Source organism: Gymnogyps californianus, chromosome 6 (assembly GCF_018139145.2).
Source record: "Gymnogyps californianus isolate 813 chromosome 6, ASM1813914v2, whole genome shotgun sequence".
Classification (NCBI taxonomy): domain Eukaryota; kingdom Metazoa; phylum Chordata; class Aves; order Accipitriformes; family Cathartidae; genus Gymnogyps; species Gymnogyps californianus.
Window position 1 is genome coordinate 34,762,595 of NC_059476.1, and position 22,246 is coordinate 34,784,840.

The following is a 22,246-nucleotide window of genomic DNA, read 5'->3' on the forward strand; positions in this document are numbered from 1 at the left end:
CATCTGGTGAATCATTTACTGGGAATGTCTTAATCACATCAAAGGCATCTATCAATGTACGCGGATTTTCTCAGTGTTTAGGACTCTGCCTGTATATTGCACTCAAGGAACAGATATATTAGTACAGAATTAAACTTTACCGCAGTGCTTTCTCCCACAGTAATAAAAAAAATCTGCAGCATATTACCACTATGGCCTCAAGCACTAGATTTTAGAAGAGCAATATTTCACTATTACCTCAAAAAGGCTGCTACTCTACAATCAGCCTTACTCATGTTTCTGAAAATTTGTAAAAATAGACACACATCTGTGGTATAAAAAAAAAAGCTTAGAAGCATATTCCCCTATTGAGGGGACCCATTGGCAGCATGCTCTAACATCAATTACATTGATGTAGATCTAGGGTAGATTTAGACTAAATATAAGGAAGAAATTTTTTGCAGTGAGGGTGGTGAAACACTGGAAGAGGTTGCCCAGAGAGGTGGTAGATGCTCCATCCCTAGAAACATCTAAGGTCAGGTTGGACGGGGCTCTGAGCAACCTGATCTAGTTGAAGATGTCCCTGCTCATTGCAGGGCGATTGGACAAGATGACCTTTAAAGGTCCCTTCCAACCCAAACTATTCTATGATTCTATGACATCCATTCCTCATACTCAAAATGGAAATCCCATTACTACTGACTCCCCCTCCCTAAATCCTGAGGCTAAATTAGGGTCATATTTACAAAAAAAATAATCTTTCTGCCTGCTAAATATAGTTTTTAAAAAACACACACAATTATATTCCCAGAAAGCCAAGGCCAGGTTATACGTATTTGCATGTTATCAGTCTTGTCTTGCTGCTTAAACACTTTTAATTGTGTTATCCTTCAGCATCTCCCCAACATACCCCACACAGCTCACTGCTTTTTTATGACCGCTAACAGGACACCCGCAAAACCCCACAAATCCCAACTACCAGGTGCCCAAGGCAAGCGGGGGCAGGAGACGGCTCCCCGGGAGGGGACTGACCCCGGCTCCCAGACCCGTTTGGCCTCATCCAGCCGTGAGCCTGTGCCTCCGGGTCTGGTCCACACCAGCCCCCAGTAGCCACCCGCAGCCGGCGGCCAGAGCCTCCTGTCAGCCCGCCCGCCCGCCTGCCTGCCTGTCAGCCCGCCCGCCTGCCTGCCTGTCAGCCCGCCTGCCCGCCCCGGGGCAGCCCGGCCGCTCCCCGCCCCGCCCGCCCGGCCCAGCCCCGCCCCGCCCCGCCCCGCGGCGGCGGCCGGGCGGCGAGAGCCTGTGGCGGCGGCGCCGCGCTCGGCCTGATTTACGGCTCTGCTGAAAACGGCTCCCCCGCCGCCGCATCGCCACCGCCAGCGGCACCGCCACCAGCAACAAGTCGGGTGAGTGCGGCGGCGCGGGGGCGGCGACCTTGCGGCCGGCTGAGGCCCGCGCCGAGCCGGGGCCCGGCCCCGCTCCGCCCCGGCAAGGCCCGGGCGGCGGCCGAGGCGAGCGGAGCCGCGTCGCGTCGCCGGGGCCCTGCGGCTCGTCGTGCCGGGCGGGTGCCTCCCCGGGCGCCGGGCGGAGATGGCGCGATACCCCTGAAAAATCACCGGGAAAGTTTCCCAAGTTTCCCGGCGGGCCTGCCGGGCTGCCCCGGCCCCGGGCGGGCGTGGACGCGGGCTGTTTTCTCCCACCCAGGGCCCGGCGAGGAATGCAACAGACGGCCCGGGATGAAGGCAGGCACCTCTGGCAGGAGCCGCTCGAGAGCGTCAGCGTCTGCCTCCCCTTCCGCTGCCCGCGATGCGGCGACCACACCAGGTTCAGGAGTCTCTCCTCTCTGCGGGTGCACCTGGAGTACAGCCACAGCTACGAGGAGAGAAACCTCCTGACCAAGAGCAGCCTGTTCTCACCCCTGAAAGACGCGGAGCTGATCTCCCCGCCGGAGCCTGCCACCCAGGGCAGCCTGGGGAGCCCCGGCGGCGCCATACAGCAAAAAGGGTCCTACCTGAATTTTTGCGATGCGTCCTGCGAGAGCGCAAAGCGCGGGCAGCCTCTGGAGGTGGAAGCTGAACGGCCCGTCTCCTACGTTGCCAACTATGTGTCGGACGACTCTCCCAGCGAGCAGATTTCTAAACCCGGCCTCCCGGCCACTGACTCCAAAGCCTCCTTCGAGGCACACGTCAGAGAAAAGTTTAACAGGATGGTAGAGGCCGTGGACAAAACGATTGAGAAGCGAATTGACAAGCTTACCAAAGAGCTGGCCCAGAAGACAGCGGAGCTGTTGGAGGTGCGGGCAGCTTTTGTGCAGCTGTCCCAGAAGAAGCAGGAGGTGCAGCGACGGGAGCGGGCCCTGAGCAGGCAGGTGGACGTGGCGGTGGAGATGATCGCAGCCTTGAAGCAGCGCCTCACCGAGTCCGAGGAGGAGCTTCACCGGAAAGAGGAGTAAGTGGGGAGGTGTAGAGCTGATGGCTTTGCGCGGGCTGGCCAGCACCTGTGCGGGTGAAAGCTTTTGGGGGAGAAGAGAGGGGATGGTTTGGTTGCTTGCTGATTATGAAAGGGCCTCATGCTCACCAGCTTCTGATAACTGTATTTCTAGAGTTGTAGCCCATGTGACCATGTCCCCTGCCTTGCAGCGGACAGCACCCCGAGCAGGTGGCTTTCATGCTTGACTCCCCAGTGACTAACTTTAACACTCTCTAATGCCCGTGTTGTGTCCCTGGTTTCATGGGGGTAGGGACAAGTAGAAGCTATCATCAGCATGTAATCTGATTTACACTGACACCTCTAATCTGTTATCTTTTTAAGAAGAGATGGGTGGGTAAGTGCTGGAGGAAGTATGTAAGAATACTGGATAGCACCTTTTCCCTGAAGTCATCCCACCCTGGTCAGCAGGCTGCCTGTGGAATGGGATGGTCTCCCATGCAGCAGCAAAGCTATACTGGAGACAGTGCTGAAAAGGCCACGTCCAAGTAGGTGTTTTAGATGGACACAGAACTGTGAAACTGGAATCGCTTATATGGGAATGGGAAGCAGATGCCAGAGTTGTTCTGAATAACCTAGGCCATGTAAAAATATGTTCGTGATGCATCCATTAAAAATGTAGTGATAGCTGATACGTTATTTATAAATGAACTACTTAGTTTATTCAGCACTTGCTGAAACCTTTCAGGCTTTTCGGAGCAACACAACTTATTTTAGAGGAATGCAAATAAAGAGCCTTCGTAATGGAATGCCTCTAAACCAATTCATCAGCTTACAAAGGGAAGATGAGAAGTGCTAGTTGCCATGACGCTGATGTTAGAAGAAATAAGGAAGGTGGTGTAGGAGTTCAGTGTAGGAAGTTTGGAGGGCTTTCATCGTTCCTTCCTGTAGTCTAAGAACTAGAAAGAAAAGATGATGACTCCTATATCAGTAGGAGTCCTCTATCTTGAGGCAGCGCTATAGACTTCCCAGAAGAGGGGACAGCAAAGGCGGTGAGATTTGAGCCTCTGGCGTGTGTATCTTCCTTGAAGGGATATTCAACAGAACCTCCGATTTTTGAAATATCGGGTGATCCTCATGGAAGAGAAGATTGAAGGACTCAAGATGAAGCTAAAGATAATAGTGGAACTGAGACAGATTTGAAAGTATGATGGAAGGAGGCCATGAAGATAACTTACAGTTTCAAGCAGTTTTGGTATTCCCATCTAGCCAAGCTCCCCTTATGGGCTCTTTCACAGTGTGATTCATCCTACTTGTTCTAGAAAAGTATCTTAGAGGGGGAGGGATTGCTCTGTGGAGGTCCTTCCTCCATCTGCAGACTAGAGGGGGACCTCAGGTAAGCAGCTGTCTTAGGCTAGATGCTGAACTTCAGATATCTAAAGTTAAGTGGTATGACTCTTACCCCAAACTAAACACAGAATGTGTTTTTAAAATTCAAGGCTTGAGGTCCACAGGAAAAACATGACAGTTGGAGAAAGCAGAAACCATTCAGTGGAGCAAAACCAAAGTTCTGCAGTGCTGCAGAAGAAAAGAGCTCGTGGAAAAAGAGCAAGGGGGGAATAGAGTTATCTGGGTAGAAAGAATGGGTATGATACGGGAAGGATGGCAAAGGACACTGATCTGTGAAAAGAATAAGACAGCAAAAGTTGCCATTTTTACCTATATTAGGAAAAGGCATGAGGAAGAGGCCGCTTGCCCCCTTGGCAGACTGCTTACTAGCAACAGTGGCAGGCTGTGGTTCTGAGGCCAGAAAAGGCCGAACACAGAATGAGAGGAGAAGTGGGGAAACACTGTCCTTCACACTAGGACATTGCCAGGCTCGGGAAAGGGGCAGGAGCTCAGATGACTGCTGTTACAATTCTAGCCATCTCTAAAGGAGGAGGGTGAATGCGTAAGCAGATGAGGAGGTAGCTCCTAAGTTGGTGTTACAGGGAAGGCTGAAGGTTATTTGACTAGTAAGAAACACTAACCAAAAGAGGCAGCTGCACAAGAGACTTCACCTGAGTACCCAGGGTATTGCTCTTCTAGGATTGCCGCTAGCTTGCTTCAGCTTTCAATAAAGATAAAAAAAACTTGGAAGCAAAAGCAGCAATAGGAATGAGTGAATAGATATTACCCAGCAGTGTGTTAATTTCTAAAGGTAAATGGGCCTAATGCATGCTAGTGGATAGGATCAGCCCAGAGTACCGAAGGGGGAAGAGAGGGGAGTCACAGTATGTTCTTGCATATGCCCAGCCACATAGCATTGCCTCTTAGCAGTCACTCTGAAAGTACTCTGAGGAGACTGGGAGGGTAGGCAGGGTGTAAGAATAGGTAGAGTTCACCTAGGAAAAACTGAAAAGATGTTATTTTCTTGTTCAGATGGTTCCTGCATTTCCAGTCTTGGGGGATAACAAGGGATAGTGCCATAGAAAAATGCACTGTATGGCTTTCCAATTAAAAGGTCATTGTATAATTAGCAAATTGAGAAGGTAGGTATAAACAATGCTTTGTTTATAAACAATGTCCTGTTTAAAAGCAGGACTGGTGCTTCTAAGGGCAGCTTTTCAGATTTGAACCTCTAAAAATGCCTGGGACACTTAGCTTTGTGCCAGCAGCAGGGAGGCACTGGATGGTATGCTCTAGTACAGGGGAGAAGAAAGGATGTTCATGACTTTGGTAACAACAGCATCACTTGTCTGGTTTTCTCACGGACTGTTGGTAAATTCTGAGACTTGTCTACATATTCAGTCCTTTATGTGTTCAGAAACTTATTTGGTGTGCTGAAAAGACTTTCTCCTTCAAAAAAGGAGAATCTCAACTTGGAAGAAGTCCAGATGATTAGAAAGCCAAACAAGACTGCTTAATGGAAATTGCAGAAGCAGGAGTTCTCACTGCAGACTGTGGAAAGTCAAAGGCAGCCCTTAGGGACTGCTTTTATACTTGCTGACCTTCAGAAATAAATGCTTTCATCAGTTCTTTGGATTTTTTTTTTATAAGCAATCTTGTGAATATGGATAACTTTTCCCAAAACTAGCATTGATATTGGGCCACTGTAGATGAAAATTTTTTCCTCTGTCCTCTTTGTACGAGGAAAGAGAAAACACCTTCTTCCCTGAAACACCTCCGTATCCTATTTCTAAGGAAGTAAAGGAAACCAGTCTTCCCTTGGTCTCTGAATGGTTGTCCCTACTACCAGAGATCATGGAATATGGTGCATGTGAAGGCAAGAAAGGGTTTATAATCAATATGCACTTCTAGATCTCAGAGACTGAGGTATGGCTACTCTAGACCAGTCTGAGGGTAAAAAAACAACAACAAAAAAAACCAACCCCACAAACTATTCGAAAGAGGACAAAAAAAAAATTCTAGTCCAAATCTTAGATAAGGTCACAAAAACTCTTCTTTGGAGGCTCTTCTAGAGAAGAAGCTGAGAACTTTTATGGGATCCCTTCAAGTAACTCTTGAAAAATAACAGTGTTCTGATAAAGAAGTTACAGATGTTTATACTGGGCCCATATTTGAGTATTTCTCCATGTCCACCTACTCTGTCAGTATCTTATATGAATGGACAATCACTGTCAGTGATCAAATTACTCCATAATACTGAATTTTACAATCCAGTATATTTTCATCTTTATAAAATGTGGCCAGGTAAGCCAGGGACCTATCTGGGCTGTTAGGCTAGACCTGCTTCTACATGTAAGAATGAAACAACTAACCAGATATGGAAGGTAGAAGAGGATGTATTTGTGGGTTTAACCATCACTCCTGACCTATACATTGGCTATGGAAAAAAAAAAAGTTAGGATTTAAGAAACTTCCTCTTTAGAAGGGTATACAAGAAGACGACGGAAAATAACAGTACAATTGCACTTTGAGTAATGGCTCTGATTTTTGGATCTGATTGTGAAGTCAAATAGGAAAGCTAAGGGAAAGGAAAAATGTGAGTCAGCAAGAATAATTTGGTTAGGAAGCCCCAAGAAGGCTTAGGGAGGAGAGAGCTAAATTCTTTGTTTAAACATCTGGGTTTCCTGAATAAGGAGATGGAGCTCTTCTAGGCCTCACATCTTTGCCTTCGCTAGGATGGGCACAAAGGAGACGTTGCACTGCTGTGACTCTGGCAGTCCTCAGCAGAGGCAGCAGACCTGAGATCACTTTGACTTGACGGAATTTCATTTCTGCTTGTAAAAGCCTGTATGTCCTGAGCCTTTGCCTGGACCAAGCACGTGAGATAGATACATAAAACTGTGATCCACCAAGTGGCTGCATTGTCAGAAGCTGGTTTCTCTGTGTTCTCCAAAGCAAGCAGCAAGTCTGTAAACTTCGTAACTCTATAGGGAGTAAATTCTTCTCAGAGTTACATTGTTGTTGCTAATCAAAGCACTAATTTCAAATGACAGCACTATGAGGTTTTACTGTTGACCTGTCATTCCGATGAGAGGGAGGAGTGTTGGTTTACGCCACCAGCAGGCACAGGGCTGCCCATTTGAAGAGTTTGTAGGGTCAGTAAGGTTATTTCTTTAGACTTGCCAGTTGATTATTTTTTGTTTGTTTTAAATAAAGCCTACAGCAGTCCAACAAAGGCAGCAATAAACTGAAGATATCTTTTTAGTTAAATTTTATTTTTGTTCCCTTACAAAAATGGCTGTGCTAATATGCACACGGGTACGTGCTGTTACACTAGTGTGATGCCCCCATGGAGATGAACTGTGTTGAGGGGTAGGACGGGTGGAGGTACCACACTAACTATACTAATACATAGTTGAAGTAGTATTACTCTAAGCACAGAAAAGTCTTACAGCAGTCACTCGTATCACTTACTTATTTGCATATTTAGAAAGTTCAAAGGCCAAAGCTTTTTATTATTTGGAGGGGAAAAAAAAAAAAAGAAAACTGGATATTCTAGAGAAGCAGGCACAGCTACCAAAGACGGGTCCCAGTTCACCAGCCTGCCTCAGTTGGGCCCTGGACAGTTTTGACAAATGATGGCTACAGGGTCAAGCTTTCAGCAGAGCTGCTGAGCAAAGGAATGATTTAATTAGAAAATGTGCCCCGAAAGGGATTATTCAATGTTTGATGAAGGAGAATGCAACTCGGAGTGAGTACTGTGATCTTAAAGATAACACAGAAGCCTGCCCAAAGGGAATAAGACTGTGTTGAATAAGATATCAAGAAAACCATTGAAACTAAAACCAGCTATGAACTTAACTTCTAGAGGACACAGAGAGGCTTTTTTCTGGAGTTATGTAAGAAAATGAAACTGGTAGAGTTTGATTTTCAGCAAGTCTGAACAGGGTAAGCGTTTGAAGTTATGGTCCTCAACTGGAAGCTACCTTCAATGGTGGCTTAAACAATTTTACTTTGTCTCCTAATTATAGGGTAAGAGCATTAATGTAGTACATTGCCATATCTCTGACAGTAATTTCTTTAACCAGTCTAATGCATTTGTTTTGAGACTATCTGGTCATGCCTCTGCTCTGGCATAGCCTGGAATGCAAGGGCTATTTCAGAATAACTGTGGTGGGGAGTAGTTATTCTTGCCAGTGGCTTCACCTTAAATTTGCAATTAATGGAATTATCTGTGCAAGTAACATCTCAACAATGGGATTAAGAGTTGGCTTTTAGACATCACTGCAATTTATACTTTAAAACAACAGCTTTCATTAAAATACAAATTTCAGTTGTACACCAAAACAGTTTTGACTTTGCTCTTAAGGAGAATACGACCACAACTACACATTGTTCTTCCACCCTCAGTTTCAGGTGGTCTCACTCCCTCTTCCCTGTTTCCTTTCATCTTCCCACTCGAGAGATTACTCACCCCCAGCTGCATTGGTTCAAGATTAGCATGACTATCCCACAGAATGGCTCTGTGAAATAAAGCATTTTGATCTTCACAGTGTCACCCCAGTAAGTTCAGGGCTCAGATCTAGAGCACAGCCCACTGAATGCGTGCAACTGGTAGGACAATAACTTTCTGAGGAGAGGAGGTGTGAACCTCTTAAATCAAATGTGCTGATAGTGGTGTAGGAATGTGAAACCACAACCTAATGAATAATAGATAGCAGCCTTCAGGCAGTAACACCAATGGGATGATGGATGAGGTCAGTGGCATTAATACTTAATGAATGTACATATTTTAAATATTTTCACAAGTAAATCACAAATTTCACAAGTAAATTCCTACTTACTGTAGTAGGAATTTTCCCATCTTCAGGTAAAATAAGTGTTTGGTTTTCTATTGATTTTAGGCAGAGTTATTCCAAATGCAATTCTCTAAAGGGATTTAATACTTGGGTGCAGAATCTGCATAGAGCCTCATGCTTGTCTCCACCTACAGAGCAGTTGCAGGTGTCGAAGTTGCTGTAAATAGTCCTGGGACCAATGTTACGCATCTGTAGGAGGGCTTGGTCGCAATGCGAGAAAATCATTAGCCCTTCTTGTCAGTTGTTAAGGAGCTGGAGCTGTCCCAACCTCCGCACCTACTCTGTGTATCACATGCTTAACTGCTGAAAGCCATACAAATACCAAGTGTATCTGCAGGGTCCACATGCCAGCAACTGCTCTGGTAAACAAGAACTGCAGCTCGCTAGTCCTGCAAGAAGCACTGTAGAATCTAGTGGTAAAGGCAGAAGAATAAATGTCACCTAGTCAGTCTATGATTTATAACTTTATTTACCACATCTCATGCTGTTTCATGACAACAGCCTCCATAAAGAAGGTTTCAGGATAAGTTTCAAGGCAGGCTATCTGCAGTTTTTCTGTGAGGGCAGCTAGGCTGAAGCTGGAATGCAAACTACCAAACTAGTTAAGTCTGGTTAACTATAACAGGTTAACTCCCTGGCAGAGTCAGATCAAAATAAAAGCTTTTGCAGCAAGTCTTTCCTGCCTATAGTGAGTCCTTCCCTCTGCACTTGCTTTTTCAGCTGAGCACCTCTGAGTTGCCTGCTGCACTGTAATAAATTTCCCCTGGACTCCTCTGGCTCTGGGAAGAGCTCTTCTCCAGCAGTCTGGCAGTACACGCACCTCCTGCTCCTCTCGGCCACCTCCCAGGTTGCATCCCCCTTGTCTTTCCCTCTCGCTTGCCTCACCCTGTTGCCACAAGCTGCTGGCAGTTCAATGTGCCCTTTGCTCTCTGGGCAGCAGCAGTGATCCCTCCTCCTGAAAGGTTTTGTCTGATGAGAGCACCCAAGACAAAGCAAGAAACCCACCCTTCTCCCTGCTGCCCAGTCACAGCCCTTTAACAAAACGTTTTGCTATACAACATACCTCAATATTAGTATAGTAAACTATGAGCAAACAGATGAGATCACTCTGCTATCCATTGCAGAAACTTACAGAGATCTGAGCTGCACTGAGCATGATTCACTCCACTCGGAAAATTTAGTGGCAGAATCTAGAGCTTACAGTGCTACAGTGAGTGCCAGGGTATAGCTGAGCGAAAAGGGGCAGGAGGCTGCAGGCTGACGGGCAGAGAGCAAACGGATGAGCAGAGCAAAGTGGGAAAGAGATGATGCTGAGAGCAGAGGAGTTCACAAGGGGAGTTAATAACTCTACATAACCTTTTCTCAATATAGCAGCAGTGCTCCAGATGTAGAATAGTTGGCACAGGGTAGCAGAGACCTCTCATTAGAAAGGGCAACACTTCAGGTCTGAGCCAGGCTTTAACAAATGATTCCTATTTCAGGTGAGTGCTGCTGACAAGGCTGTTCTGTCAAGACACAGAGCCCAGTGGGCCCGTGCTGCTGTGCTCTGGTTTATGCCTCTACCAAATGGGCCACACAATATTCATGGGCTCAGCTTCCCCCGACTTCATGAGGAGCAGCATCTGACGTCTGTGAACATCCATTTTTCCACAAGCATAAGAGCAGAGAGTAAAAGATAGAAATCATATCACATAATCCCAAAAAACTTGGCAGAGGCCTGGAGAAATAAATTGAACGTAAAATAAAGAACATAAGCAAAAAATCACAGATGTCTAGAAATAGACCTGAAGGGAGAGGGTCATCAGTATGGCTAAGAAAAAGGCTGGGCAAAGACTACAAGAGACAAGAAAGGCAATTAAACAGATAAACAGCGGCTGTAGGAAGCTACACGAGTTCTTTGAACCATTTCCCTATTGTTCATGGGGGGAGGAGGGTAAAAATTCTTCTGGGAACACCCTTCAGGTAATCAAGGCATAGCCATGGCATGGAGCGAGCTCTCTGAGGAGGAGGTGTTGGAGCAAGTGGAGAGACTTATTAGCAGTCACTCCTCGGGGCTTGATGTTTTCTTCTGAGAGATGAGAATGAAGTGGAAACAAAGTAGCTGAACTGACAGAAGTGCTGCTTATCAGGACAAGGCATGTGACCGAGACCTAGTGGGTGGGTATAATTCTGGCTCCTGTCTTTCTAAAGGGAATTTACAGAGTGCTGGTACCATTTCAGCACAAAGGAAAAATTTTACATAAAAGTTATTAAAGGCAGGTTCATAGGCTGTACAGAGGCAGCAAAACAGACAGAGAAAAATGATGGAAATGCTACTACTGCTGCTAATAACAGTTCCTACAAATACTGGCACGTAGGATGCCAAGTTATCTTGAGTAGTCTAGAAAGCAAGGAAAACACTAGGGAATTTATTGACATTATGTGTCTGTTCTCCTCCTGATAGTCATCTAAATGTCCCAGAAAAAACACTGCTTCCCCCTGTCCCCCTTATGGCACAGCTCACTAATGAGATATTTGTAGGAAAGGAAAATTTGTGGGTGATCTATTCATGCCATGGAGCAGGCGATTAATGAATGCTTTTTAATTACCTTTGCTGAGACAATTACAAATGTTAGCATTCTTGAAACTATCACCCTTTTAAAAACAAATGCTAGGTACTCGATGTTTGTGGCCTCCCACTGCAGCGAAACACACAAGCTGACTGTGGCCCCGGCAGGGATGTCCTCATGGTGTCCCAGGCTGGTGGCTCCCCACTCTGCCCAGCCTTCCTGCTGGAGGGCCAGCGGCCTGGCAGACCACATGCAGTTCTCCTTCCTTACCCAAAGGGTAAGCAATTTGGAGCCGACCTGCTGAGTTTTTGTCCTTTTGAGCTTCCTGCCCACTGTAAAAGAGGAGCCCGACGGAGCACCAAGGGCTTCAGGTTGCTCCTACGCCGACACAAAACCAGAGTGGCATCATGAAATCAAAGAAGTTACAATGCTGTAAGTGCGGTGAGAATAAAGCCCTAAAATTGTCCTTAATGAGTTTAGATTGGCTTCTTCCTAAGCATTTCTTAGTGGCTTTTTATTACCAGGTTGCTCTGGGCAAGCTAATAATCACAGAAACTGTACAGAGCCTTGAAATGGAATGGATTAGCTGAGTTTAACAAACAAGGTCCTTCTCTGTTTCTTAAGCCAGATTTTGTGGGTGAGTTAATATAAACTAATATTCATCAATGTTCTTCATCCAAACAATACGTGCTTGGTTTTACCTCATTCCTGCCATTAGATCAGCCATGCAAAGAGCCTCTTGCTGTACTCTGCTGTGGTATAGAGCAGGCAGACACAGCCTGAATCCCAGATGGTGAATTTCCATAGCTGACCACTCGTGCTCAACTCTTCTTAGTGCAAAACAGCTCACTGTTAAAACAACTACACCGAGTTAAACCAATTATCTAAAACTATACTGAGTTAAAACAATGAAATGCAGAGAAACTTTGGATTTGTTATAAACAAGCTAAGCTTTGAAAGGTTATTTCTGCTACAAACTGTTTCCTAGTTTCTGCTTAAAACGCTTTTTCCTCAGGCAATGTATTTTTAACAAGCAATCATGCCCTTTCTCATTTGGCAAGCATTGGTTCCCCCAACTCCCACTCCCTCAGTTTTGTACAAAGCAAAAATTAACATGGTTTCATTGGCAGAGCAAGAACTGTTTATCCAGGCATTTATTAACTGGGGAAGTCCTACATGCTCAGATTTGCCATTTTTCGTAATATACGCTTCACTCTGTAACCAAACTTCTCCCACCCAGAAACTCCTCTGATATCAGAGGTCCAAATGCTGGCCCAGTTACTGATAGTAAACTGATAGTATGCAGAGCACTTCAAAATGAGATATGTCTCAGTACAGAGCTGGGATCTTTCACAGGCAGTGGTGCTATCTGTTTCTTCCAGTTGTGTTACCAGATGAGAAACATTTCTAAACTCCTGACCTCAAACTTGCTCTTCCCACACACGTACTCCTTGGTCTATAATCTGTAGATTATCTGTTGATCTCCCGTGCTCCCACTAGCTCCAGATCATAACACTGCACTTTGACGTACTTGCAGGATTGCAGCCAAAATGAAGTTTAATGGCCACAGTAGCTCTTTTAAGTTAGGAACCATGCCAGTAGCAGCATTAAACTACCATTGTAAGATTATGATCAACTGGGAAGATGAATTTGGGGGTTCATCCATTTCTCGTAATATTTTAGGGCTGATATTCACATGGGTGAGTGAAAAAAAAGAGAAAGTGGCTGTAGCTGATTCCAGATACCTCAAGAGGTGATGCTTAATGACATTTCTACCCTGTGGACCACTAAGAACTATTTCCAAGAGACCTAATAATGTGACAAAAAACCCCAAACCCACCGCCCATAAACTTAAATTCAGCATTCAGGTTTCCAGATCTTCACTGTGTCCACAAAAAGGTTGAAATCTTTTAACAGAGGTGAAGGACAGTAATTAGCCACCATGGGCTATCGCCATGAAAAACAGGAGAAGCATCAGTAGTTTTTTGACAGCGGTAAGACCAGAGCCCTTCCCATTATTTAAATGTGGCCTCTTTGCAATGTTTCCGTCTTGCAGAGAAGTTGTTACTTTCAACCACTTCCTGGAAGAAGCAGCAGAAAAAGAAGTGCGGGGAAAAGCCAGGCTCCAGCACTTCATTGAGAACCTGTTGCAGCGCGTGGATCTGGCAGAAAGGCAGCTAGAATATTACCAAAATCAGCAGATGGTGTGCAACCACACCGACGTCACCGAGCACGTGGTAAGTCCTTCCCCTCATTGTCACCCACCACTGCAGGGAAAGTACTTGAGTTTGAATATGGTTGGGCTCAGTGGATCAGGCTAGTTGCTACTCCAGGCAGATCTGGATTTGTAAAATGTTTCTTTAGATGTGTTTTATTTATGTTTTAAACTGCCACTTCACATGAGTGAAAGGAGCAGAGAGTGTAAGAGCAGCAATAGCCGAAGATGGCAAAGGGACAGCAGAGAATAATGAAATATTTGCCAGATATTTACTTTTTTTTTTCCAGCTTTGGCTATTTGCTGCTGTTACCTTTGCAACAAACACTTTCCTTTATGTCACTTAGTGACTTGGCAGTTTTTTGGAGATGTCTAAAGATTTTCAGGAAAGATGTGGATCCCTACAGAGGACATGTCAGCCTGCTGGCAAATTGGCTTGCTTTCTGTAGTTACCTATCATGGGACTCTTAGAAATGGTGAATGGATTCCCACAGGCCTGTCCCCCACAGATTAAAAAACAAAGCTGTCTGAACATTGTTTTTTAAAATACATTATTTCTTTAAAAGCCCTCATTATTAATACTGAAACTCAGTATTTTCCCTACAATGCATTACATTTATATGGCATGTTTTAACCACATGACTTCCAAAGAACATTTCAGTTTAAATGAATACCCTGTGCTGCCTATACTAAGTAGTTGCTCATCCTGGGATGTGAGAGGAAAGGCAGTTGATCATGCACAGCACTGAACAGGTATGCAATGGTGGAAAGCGAAGGTTCCCATAGCCTCTTGGAAGACAAAGAGCTTTAGGTAAGACCTGAATAAATGTAGATGTGCTGAAATCTAGCACAGGACATCTCAAACAGTGTCTGTGAGAACATTGAGGGGGACCATAAAGATGGGCCTCAGTATTAAATCATCTCCCCTGCTCTTGATGTGTTTACCGGGATCCCTGGCTCAGCAGTGTCCCTTGGGGAAGGCACTAATTTTTGAGGCAGCTGCCCTGCTTTCTGAGTGACTTCAGCATTCCTCTAAGGTCATCCATCCAAATATTGACCAGCCTGACCTTCAGGAGGTAATTACAGAAAAGCACACCATGAGATGGCTCCAGACTCCATCCAAGACAGATGACAAGCAAAGTTAGGCTGGGCAAAAATCCATCTGCAAAGTGCGGACAATACCAGGGACAGAGGGAACATTTACAAGAACATAATCATTTTCAGATGCCAGATCTGACTTGCTTGGCTCAGTGACTTCATTAAATGATATTCAAAGACTCAGTCTAGTAGCGCTGATCGGAGATCAGTACAAAGAACCGATTTAGTACCCAGACCGATTTAAGCTGAGCTGGCATTAAACACCTCCTTTCCTGACCCCCACTAAAAGAGGGACTAGACAAAGTGTTTCCACACTGTGAATCAAACTGTTGTAAAAAATGAAGTCATGCAAAGTTGTGCTGGCACTGAGGCTATGCTGTCCCTAGCTGGTCTCAGGATTTGGGGTGGGAAGGGAGAGAAACACTTGCGTTCTCGCCCTCCACCCTTCAGTGTTGCTGTAGGCAGAGCCAAGGGCTCATAGTTGGAGTTTCCTAGCCACTTGTGTAAAGGAAATGCATCACTGCAAAATTAAAGGCTCTGAGAGAAAGTTAATTTAATACAGCTTATTCAGGCTCTGTCCCTTGTTAATTATCTTGAACACAATAATTACTTCTCATTGTATCCATACTGTTTAATCTAATGTGAAAGATCTCTGTTCAGCCCACACTTCTTTAGCAATTTACTTTGATTATAGTTACAATAAAAATAATGGGGAAAAAATCTAACCACTAACAACTCACACATTACGAATTTTAAAAACAGATGTAATAAGTTGGAGGAGTAATAATCTGTAAAAGTTTTTTTTCAGTTTCTTTCATGAATATTCTTCTAGTTTTAACAGCATATGAGAATGGAAATATGATTTTGAAGAATGCATATATTTTATCCCTGTACTTTAATTACTTGATAATGTAATACTAATATTAATAACCTGTTTCTGTTTTCTTTGCAGTTTACAGACATTTCATTAAATAAGAAACCCAGATGCCTGTATGTATATATTTTTATTTTTCTCTTACTTAAATACACTAACTTGACATGCTTACATTTCTACTTTTGCATTTCACCTTATCCAAAAGCCTGAATCAGGTTGGGTTTGGATCAGGTTCTATAATTGAGTATGATCTATATTTATGTCGTGTAATGGAGGAAAAACAGATTTCTGCTAAATCAAAGCTAAAATCAGATATTCTTTAAAGAAAAAAAAAGAATTATTTTCTGTTAAATGAATGACTCCTTCCTGCTGACTATAATAGCCTATTGCAAAGCTACAGTAGTTGAATCTCTTCAGCAAACACAGGCCAAATTTCAGCTGAAAATATCTTTAACATTCTGTAGGTAGGAGAGAGACAGTTGTCATTTCCTAACTGACAGTAACGCTGTCGACTTAAAAATCACGTGTAAGCAAACAAGTGCCCTGAGAAAGCATGGGCACTAACAACATCTCAGGTTACTCAAGCAGCTGTCCTGGGAGCAGCAGAACTAATTGGGGCTGGTTTCCCATGTCTTTGCGACCTGGTCATGAGTCCCAGCGGCTGGTTCGGAGCATCACATGTGCTGCTTGGCCAAGTGATGGTCAGGCAGCGTATCCTTCCTCAGGGCAACCTTTCTTAGTGGGGACATGAGTTTGGGTCTTTTTCCCACTGCCATGAAACTTGTTGCATCACCACAGGTCTGTGCATCCCTGCCAGATTTGTTTGTGTCTGACCAATGGGTTCAAGAATTACTGGAAGACTGAGACACACATGAACAGATGGATGGGCTGGAAAATAAACTAAAAATACAACATATAGCCTGCTGGGTTGGGGGGGGCCTTTTTGCTCTTTGGGTTGTTTTTGCTTTTCATATATCTTAGTCCTAGCAGGCAACTGGCCAAGTACCCTTTTGCTGATAAGCAGTATTTGCATTAATAATTAACAGCGTGGGGCTTTAGCTTTGTTTTTTCTACTTTTTATTTTTATAGCTTTTATAGCTTCTTTTTTTTTTCCCCCTACCAATTTGAGATTCTAGAAAAACTTGATTGTCCAAAGTAGACTTTGAGTTGACTGTGTGTACACTTTTCAGGCTTCTAGATGTCTTAATATGGTTGGAATCAAGGAAAATAGAATTAAAATATAACCAGTGAATTCAATGACTTGGTGAGATGAGTCCTTCCACAACAAGTCTTTGGTCTAAATATAATGCAGTTTGGTAAAACCCATCAATTGCTGACAAATAGTGGGAGTTCAAAGGCATATATGAAATTGTTTAGAGGTTTCTGTTTAGCTACTGATCTACTTCTCCTTTGAAAAGACACTGTCAAAACTAGAATTTAGTAGTAGCCTTTATTTGGAGTTACCAGATTAAAAATATCCCAACTTGTCCTACGAAGCAGAGAGGATAGAGGAGAGGATGCTCAGAGGGGTAGGAAAGTTTTATTTTGCTCTGCCTGTTCTGTGGATGAATCCAGCATTTGCATTCACCACACCAGCTGTTTTTAAGAGCTCTAACTCAGCTCAGTACATAAAATGAGGTTTTAATGATATGTACCAGTTAAAAAAATTGGGAAGTGTTACTACCCATCCAGAAAATTCAGTGTAGTCTCAGGGGATTTGGGGCCGCTGATGGCTTACGTTGTTTGGGATCAATGCAATCCCTCTTGCTCCAAGGCCTCCTTGCTTCCCAGTTCCTTTTCTGTAGTTTCTCCTGGCTGTTTTCAAGAAATGCCCCACTGAGGGCATGGCAGACCTTTGCTGAGGCTCACTAGCCATTTCTCAAAGGCACTGAGACTTGCTGGCACATCTGTGCCTGAATCAACTTTAAATGCCAGCTCCCATTGTGAAGACGCTAAGAAATAGGTCTCTCGAAATCAAGAGACTTGTCTTGAAAAATATATGTTTGTGAAATGCAGCAAGAGTAGGATTGTTCTTAAGTGCCTGTGGCACTGGGGTGCATTTAGTCACCTCATTTCAGTCTTTCTCCATAATGCAACAGATTAGGAATACATTTGAGTAGAAGTTCAGACTCTCACAGTCACTTGTGTCAAGGAGCTGCTGCTTTCAATGAAAAAACGTTTCCCACATGTGGAGCTGGCAGCATTGCATTTCATGTGCAATGAACCTGCGTGTTCATCCATCTTAGATACCTTCTTACCGTGACTGTGAATTAGGGACAGACGTCCATCTTCGCTACCAGAAACTCGTTCAATTTAAATACAGTTTAGCTCTTTTAGGCAATTCCCTCTGATCATATTAACCTTGACCACCTTCTGGTTTTAATAGCATCATTCAGTACAGCAGAGGCGTGACTAACATCGCCTGCAATAACGCCTGCATGTGCTTTGGGAATAAGTGATGTAACTTTTTCACCATAACAACATTTGAGAAAAACAGAGCACTACATCTTTGAACAGCAACTAAGTAACGGACTGTAACAAACAGTGCCCAAGAAGCGATCATAAATTGGAGTGGCCAGCACTTCTGCATTTACACAAGTCATTTCTAACCCCCAGCAAGTGGTCAGAGCCCAGGCCTGCACCAGACCAGCATGGCACAGCGCCGGCAAGCTCCAGCTTGGACCTGCATGGCATTTTCCCCCCAAAACTTCCCCATAGTGAAGTCTGGTTGGCAAAGCTGCCAACCAGGTAAAACTGTTCTGTAAGTAAGGCTCGGTTCCTGTGCTGTCGACTGGCCCTCACTGCCTCTGACCAACAAATACAGAGACTTTCATGACACCCTTCTGGTCTTTAAAAGAGCAGGAGAGGGCTTGCACTGTACACACTTGAACCACCACAGCTTTTTCCAAAACTGGCTTTGTCAAGTGTGCAATATTGTTTAACTCCCAAAAGAAGTAATACTACAGATATCGGGTTTCCAGAAATAACGAGCTATGGAAAATAGCCCTACGGGAACCCTTAAGAGATCAACTTGTACATCAGCACATCTGTTCTTCACTTCAGTCACAGTAGCTGGACAGACATGAGCTGGTGCCTTACGTTCATATTGCTGCTGTTACACTACATGTATCTACTGTAAAGCATTTCAAGACTATGTTAAAAGGGACTGTAATGATCTTACTTAGCTAAACTGGAACTGCAGTTTCAACGTAAAATTTCAGAGCAGAGGGCATGGTTCAGCCTTTGCAGCACCAGGCACCGTACTGTCACTCCACCTGAGCTCACTGATTTCAGCAAATCCTGCTGGGCTTGAACCATCACAGAGAGAACAAAGAATTCAGCTTACTTTGGCCTTTAGGCTTTCATACCCTTCTTCCCACCAATTTCTGTATTCCCCTTTCCTCTTCTCCCATTTCAAATCAAAGCCTAAAAGCAAAGCTAGTTTCCCTAGACGGGTGGCCAGCACAGAGTATGGAGTTTCCTGAGCTATTGGCCATTAGTAGCAGCAGTTCCCTGGGGCCTAGGTGCAGTCCAGGGCAGCGCTGAGATCCCACCGAGAAGTTCCTACAGTTCCTGCACCCACTTTCTGCTCTTATTGGTGCTGTGTGGTCTTCCAAAGACCATGGGATGTTCATTCTTTGCAGAAGGTTGCCGTGAACATGCGCATCTTTAAAACCCCTGTAGATCACCAAGTTATGAGAATATAGACCTCTGTAAGGTCTCAGCACTCCAAAATCAGCAGAATGCTATCTGAATAAAAGTGTAGATGAACATGCATGAAGAGTCCACCAGTAACACATGTAGGGGTTCTTATAGTGAGGGATGCTTTTGAGTATTGAGAAATGTAATTCATCTTGCAACTCTGTTTTTAACTTTCAGCCTGGTCCTGTAAAACAAGGCTATTTCTGTCTTCAAAAACGTATGGGTTTGGGACATTTTGGGGACCTATCACTTTGCAAGTTTGAATAATAGTTATTGATAATCACTATTATTACTTTCAGGAGCCGAGGAAGTCAACACGCTTCATATAACATCCCTGACGCAAAGCCTCATTCCTTTCAAAAAGGAAGAATCTTGTTGAAAAAGGCAAAGGATGAAAAAACCAGCTTGCAGCCAGTGAAATGCTTCTATGAACCTGTTGATTGCTCAAGAGAAATATGGAGAGCCCAAAAGAAAGGTGAACCTGTCTGCTCTGCCAGGAAAGTGAGCGCAAAATCGAAGATGGGTAAAAAGGCCAAACCGCTATAGGAGTGGTTAGCAATATATAGTTATGCAGGAGCTTGGCTTCAACAGAACAAATACTGAATGAAGTTAGTCATCCTACTTTTTGCTATCCATCTGGCCATGCCAAAACATCAGATATAATATATAGAAATATATACAGTATGGAAGATTTATATTATTTAGTAATGCCATTCCCTCTTTGGGCGCTATAAGAGAAAAGACATTTTATTCAGTTTACATGGAGGTTTTTCTATTTATTCATTTATTTATTTATTTATAGGGCTTATTTTAAATGACTGCAGTTATCTTGCTGGGCAGTACTGTGGCTGTACGTTTAATTATTTTAGTGGCAGCATGTGGCTTGGTAATTTATTTTCCGTCTGTGCTGTTGCTGAAGTTCAGAAGAATCCATTTAATCGGCACCCAAATATTCAGCCTTTCAGCTTAGGTAGGTATGAGATCAATGATTAACTGTTACCTGCACAAACATACTTAGATGCAAAAGGTCTACTTGAGTTGCTTGAAGGCTGTTTACAGGAGTAGATTGCTACCCTGGATTTTCGGCCATAAGCCCAGTTGGGCACATTTCTGTATTTTATTACATACATTAAACTGCTTGATCCTGCCAGCAGCCACATTGTCTATTGGTACAAATTTGGGCTGCTCCGGTGTCTCAAGCACAGCTTTCCAATTCAGAAGCTTTATGGCTTTGCCATACATACCAGCCTCTGGTGTCACTTAGTGAGGAGACCAGAAGCTGGTACCGCAGGCCTGACAAGCACGGACCACATTGAGCCAGAGGAGAAATTTCAGTACCAAGTGCCAGCAGCACATTATCAGCTGTGGCACAGCAAGTGAAAGGCTAAGGCAACATGTTACATTGCATGTCACCACGTTCAATGCCTGTGCTTGGTTTTAGGCATGAGAGGCCTAAAATGGCTATGATCATAACCAAAATCCTTCACATTTTTATCTCTGAAAAATCTTTACAGGGCTGAGAGATCCCTCAATTTCAACTAAAAACCCAAGAGCAAGGAAGTTAGAGATGATTGCAGGACGGGAATGCGCGTGTTTACATTGGTTTGTGCCAATTAAAAGGATCCTTATTTATCAGAGTATTTATCAAGATGATTTTTTGTGTGTACAGTTTTTTGGTAACATGAATCCTCATGCCATGTTTACAGATATGAACATCCTGTCGATGTTACTGATGAGATTTGTTTTCTCAAGAAAAAGAAAGGATAGGTGAGACAAGTCTGTGTAATTTATTTTTTAAATGCTCATAACAGATGTAAATTGTTTATGTGGAAAGTGATTTTTACAGTATGTGTACAAAGATTTGTGAAAAATGTTTTCCATTTTTTATAACAATGACTGCAAGCAGAACTGAGTATTAAAAGACAGTGCATCACTATGATTGCTGCTGCAATAAGCACCTGAGTTGCAATATTTTTAAAGCAGAAGATGACCGATCAGTCAGCTAGGATCAGGTAACTACAGATGTCATACATCTGTCAGTGTACAGAGCTCCCAGAAAGTAGCAGAGTGAAGAAAGAGAGTATTATTCCTCACTTTTATTTTAAATAGTGTATATGGAACAATCAGATATATGTTTAAAGTTTCTTAACACTGTTTCAGTAGAAAGTCACAGTGTAAAACCAATTCAGGTATTTAGGTTGTAATGACATTTTAATATTTATTTAACTACGTCACAAGGCCACGCTTGGCCTTATGCTAGGCATTGTGTGTGGTGAAAAGGAGTTGTTAATTGTGTTGCATGGGTTTGGGTCAGATTGTGTGTTATGACAACTTTGTTAGGCAAGCCACAAAATAGAAACATCCTTGAGTTTTATCTATTGCTTCTCACACCCTTTTACAAACCTGAAAAAAATGACCCTTTTTGAAGATAAAAAAGGTGAACTTTAGAAAGATAATAAAGTAAAATATATTCATCTGTTCCTTTATCCACTTGACACTGAAAGAATATTTTTATTTTTAAATGCCTATCTACTCTGTTGGTCACCAAAGTTAAGTGCAACTACTAGTTCACAAATGAGATGTTTATTTTATTATTTATTGCGCCAAAATCTTGACTGTAAGTTGTCCTTTTGGGGGAGGAAGAGAAAAAGAGAGTAAAAGAAGTTGCATGTTCTTAAACTTTTCAAAGCCTACGTTACAGTTACTTGCTGAACAAATGCCAGGTTAGTTAATTAGAAAGAAATTGGATTGTACTGTAACCCCAGATAAAAGTTTTTAGAATATAAACATTCTAATAATAAAGATATATTTCTCAGTTACTGTGTCATTTACCTCTGTAAAATACAATGTTTCTTACAAAAGCCTACTCAACAACAGAGAAAAAGACAAACAGCAGCCCTGCTTGGACTTCTGTTTATTCCTCATATAAAACACCAGGTCAGTGAAGTTGGGCTGTGATCTTTCAAAGCATTACAAATTAACCTGACAGACAGCAACACCATCTTGCCCACATAACTTGCACATGTCACCTGCCCCTCTCCTACTGTAATGATACCTGAAAATCGTTCTTGAGATAACCCACATGGTCAGATAACCTGCCCAAAGCAGAGGCAGGGGGAGTGGAGGGAAGGCTCAGGCAAAGGATATTAAGGGCAGA

General features: G+C 43.6%; 1 protein-coding gene across 2 annotated transcripts; it reads left to right on the forward strand.

Moving 5' to 3' along the window:
* Nucleotides 1-1,566: 1,566 nt before the first annotated feature.
* ZNF365 (zinc finger protein 365) lies at nucleotides 1,567-21,904 on the forward strand. Of its 2 annotated transcripts, XM_050898884.1 has the most exons (5): nucleotides 1,567-2,424; nucleotides 13,257-13,478; nucleotides 14,113-14,128; nucleotides 15,466-15,503; nucleotides 19,389-21,904. In XM_050898884.1, exons 1-5 carry the CDS (start codon nucleotides 1,694-1,696, stop codon nucleotides 19,633-19,635), a joined length of 1,254 nt encoding a protein of 417 aa, XP_050754841.1. In that variant the 5' UTR covers nucleotides 1,567-1,693; the 3' UTR covers nucleotides 19,636-21,904. The 2 variants fall into 2 exon arrangements, with proteins under 2 accessions (XP_050754841.1, XP_050754842.1); XM_050898885.1 differs by lacking the exon at nucleotides 14,113-14,128 and having other exon boundaries at nucleotides 13,257-13,437.
* The last annotated feature ends 342 nt before the right edge of the window (nucleotides 21,905-22,246 follow it).

Bases quoted from the DNA above. Each gene is read 5' to 3' on its own strand.
- ZNF365 (XM_050898884.1), top strand. From the start codon at position 1,694: ATGCAACAGACGGCCCGGGATGAAGGCAGGCACCTCTGGCAGGAGCCG. The intron at 2,425-13,256 runs GTAAGTGGGGAG...TCCGTCTTGCAG, and splicing joins GAGCTTCACCGGAAAGAGGA to AGAAGTTGTTACTTTCAACC. The intron at 15,504-19,388 runs GTATGTATATAT...TATTACTTTCAG, and splicing joins AATAAGAAACCCAGATGCCT to GAGCCGAGGAAGTCAACACG.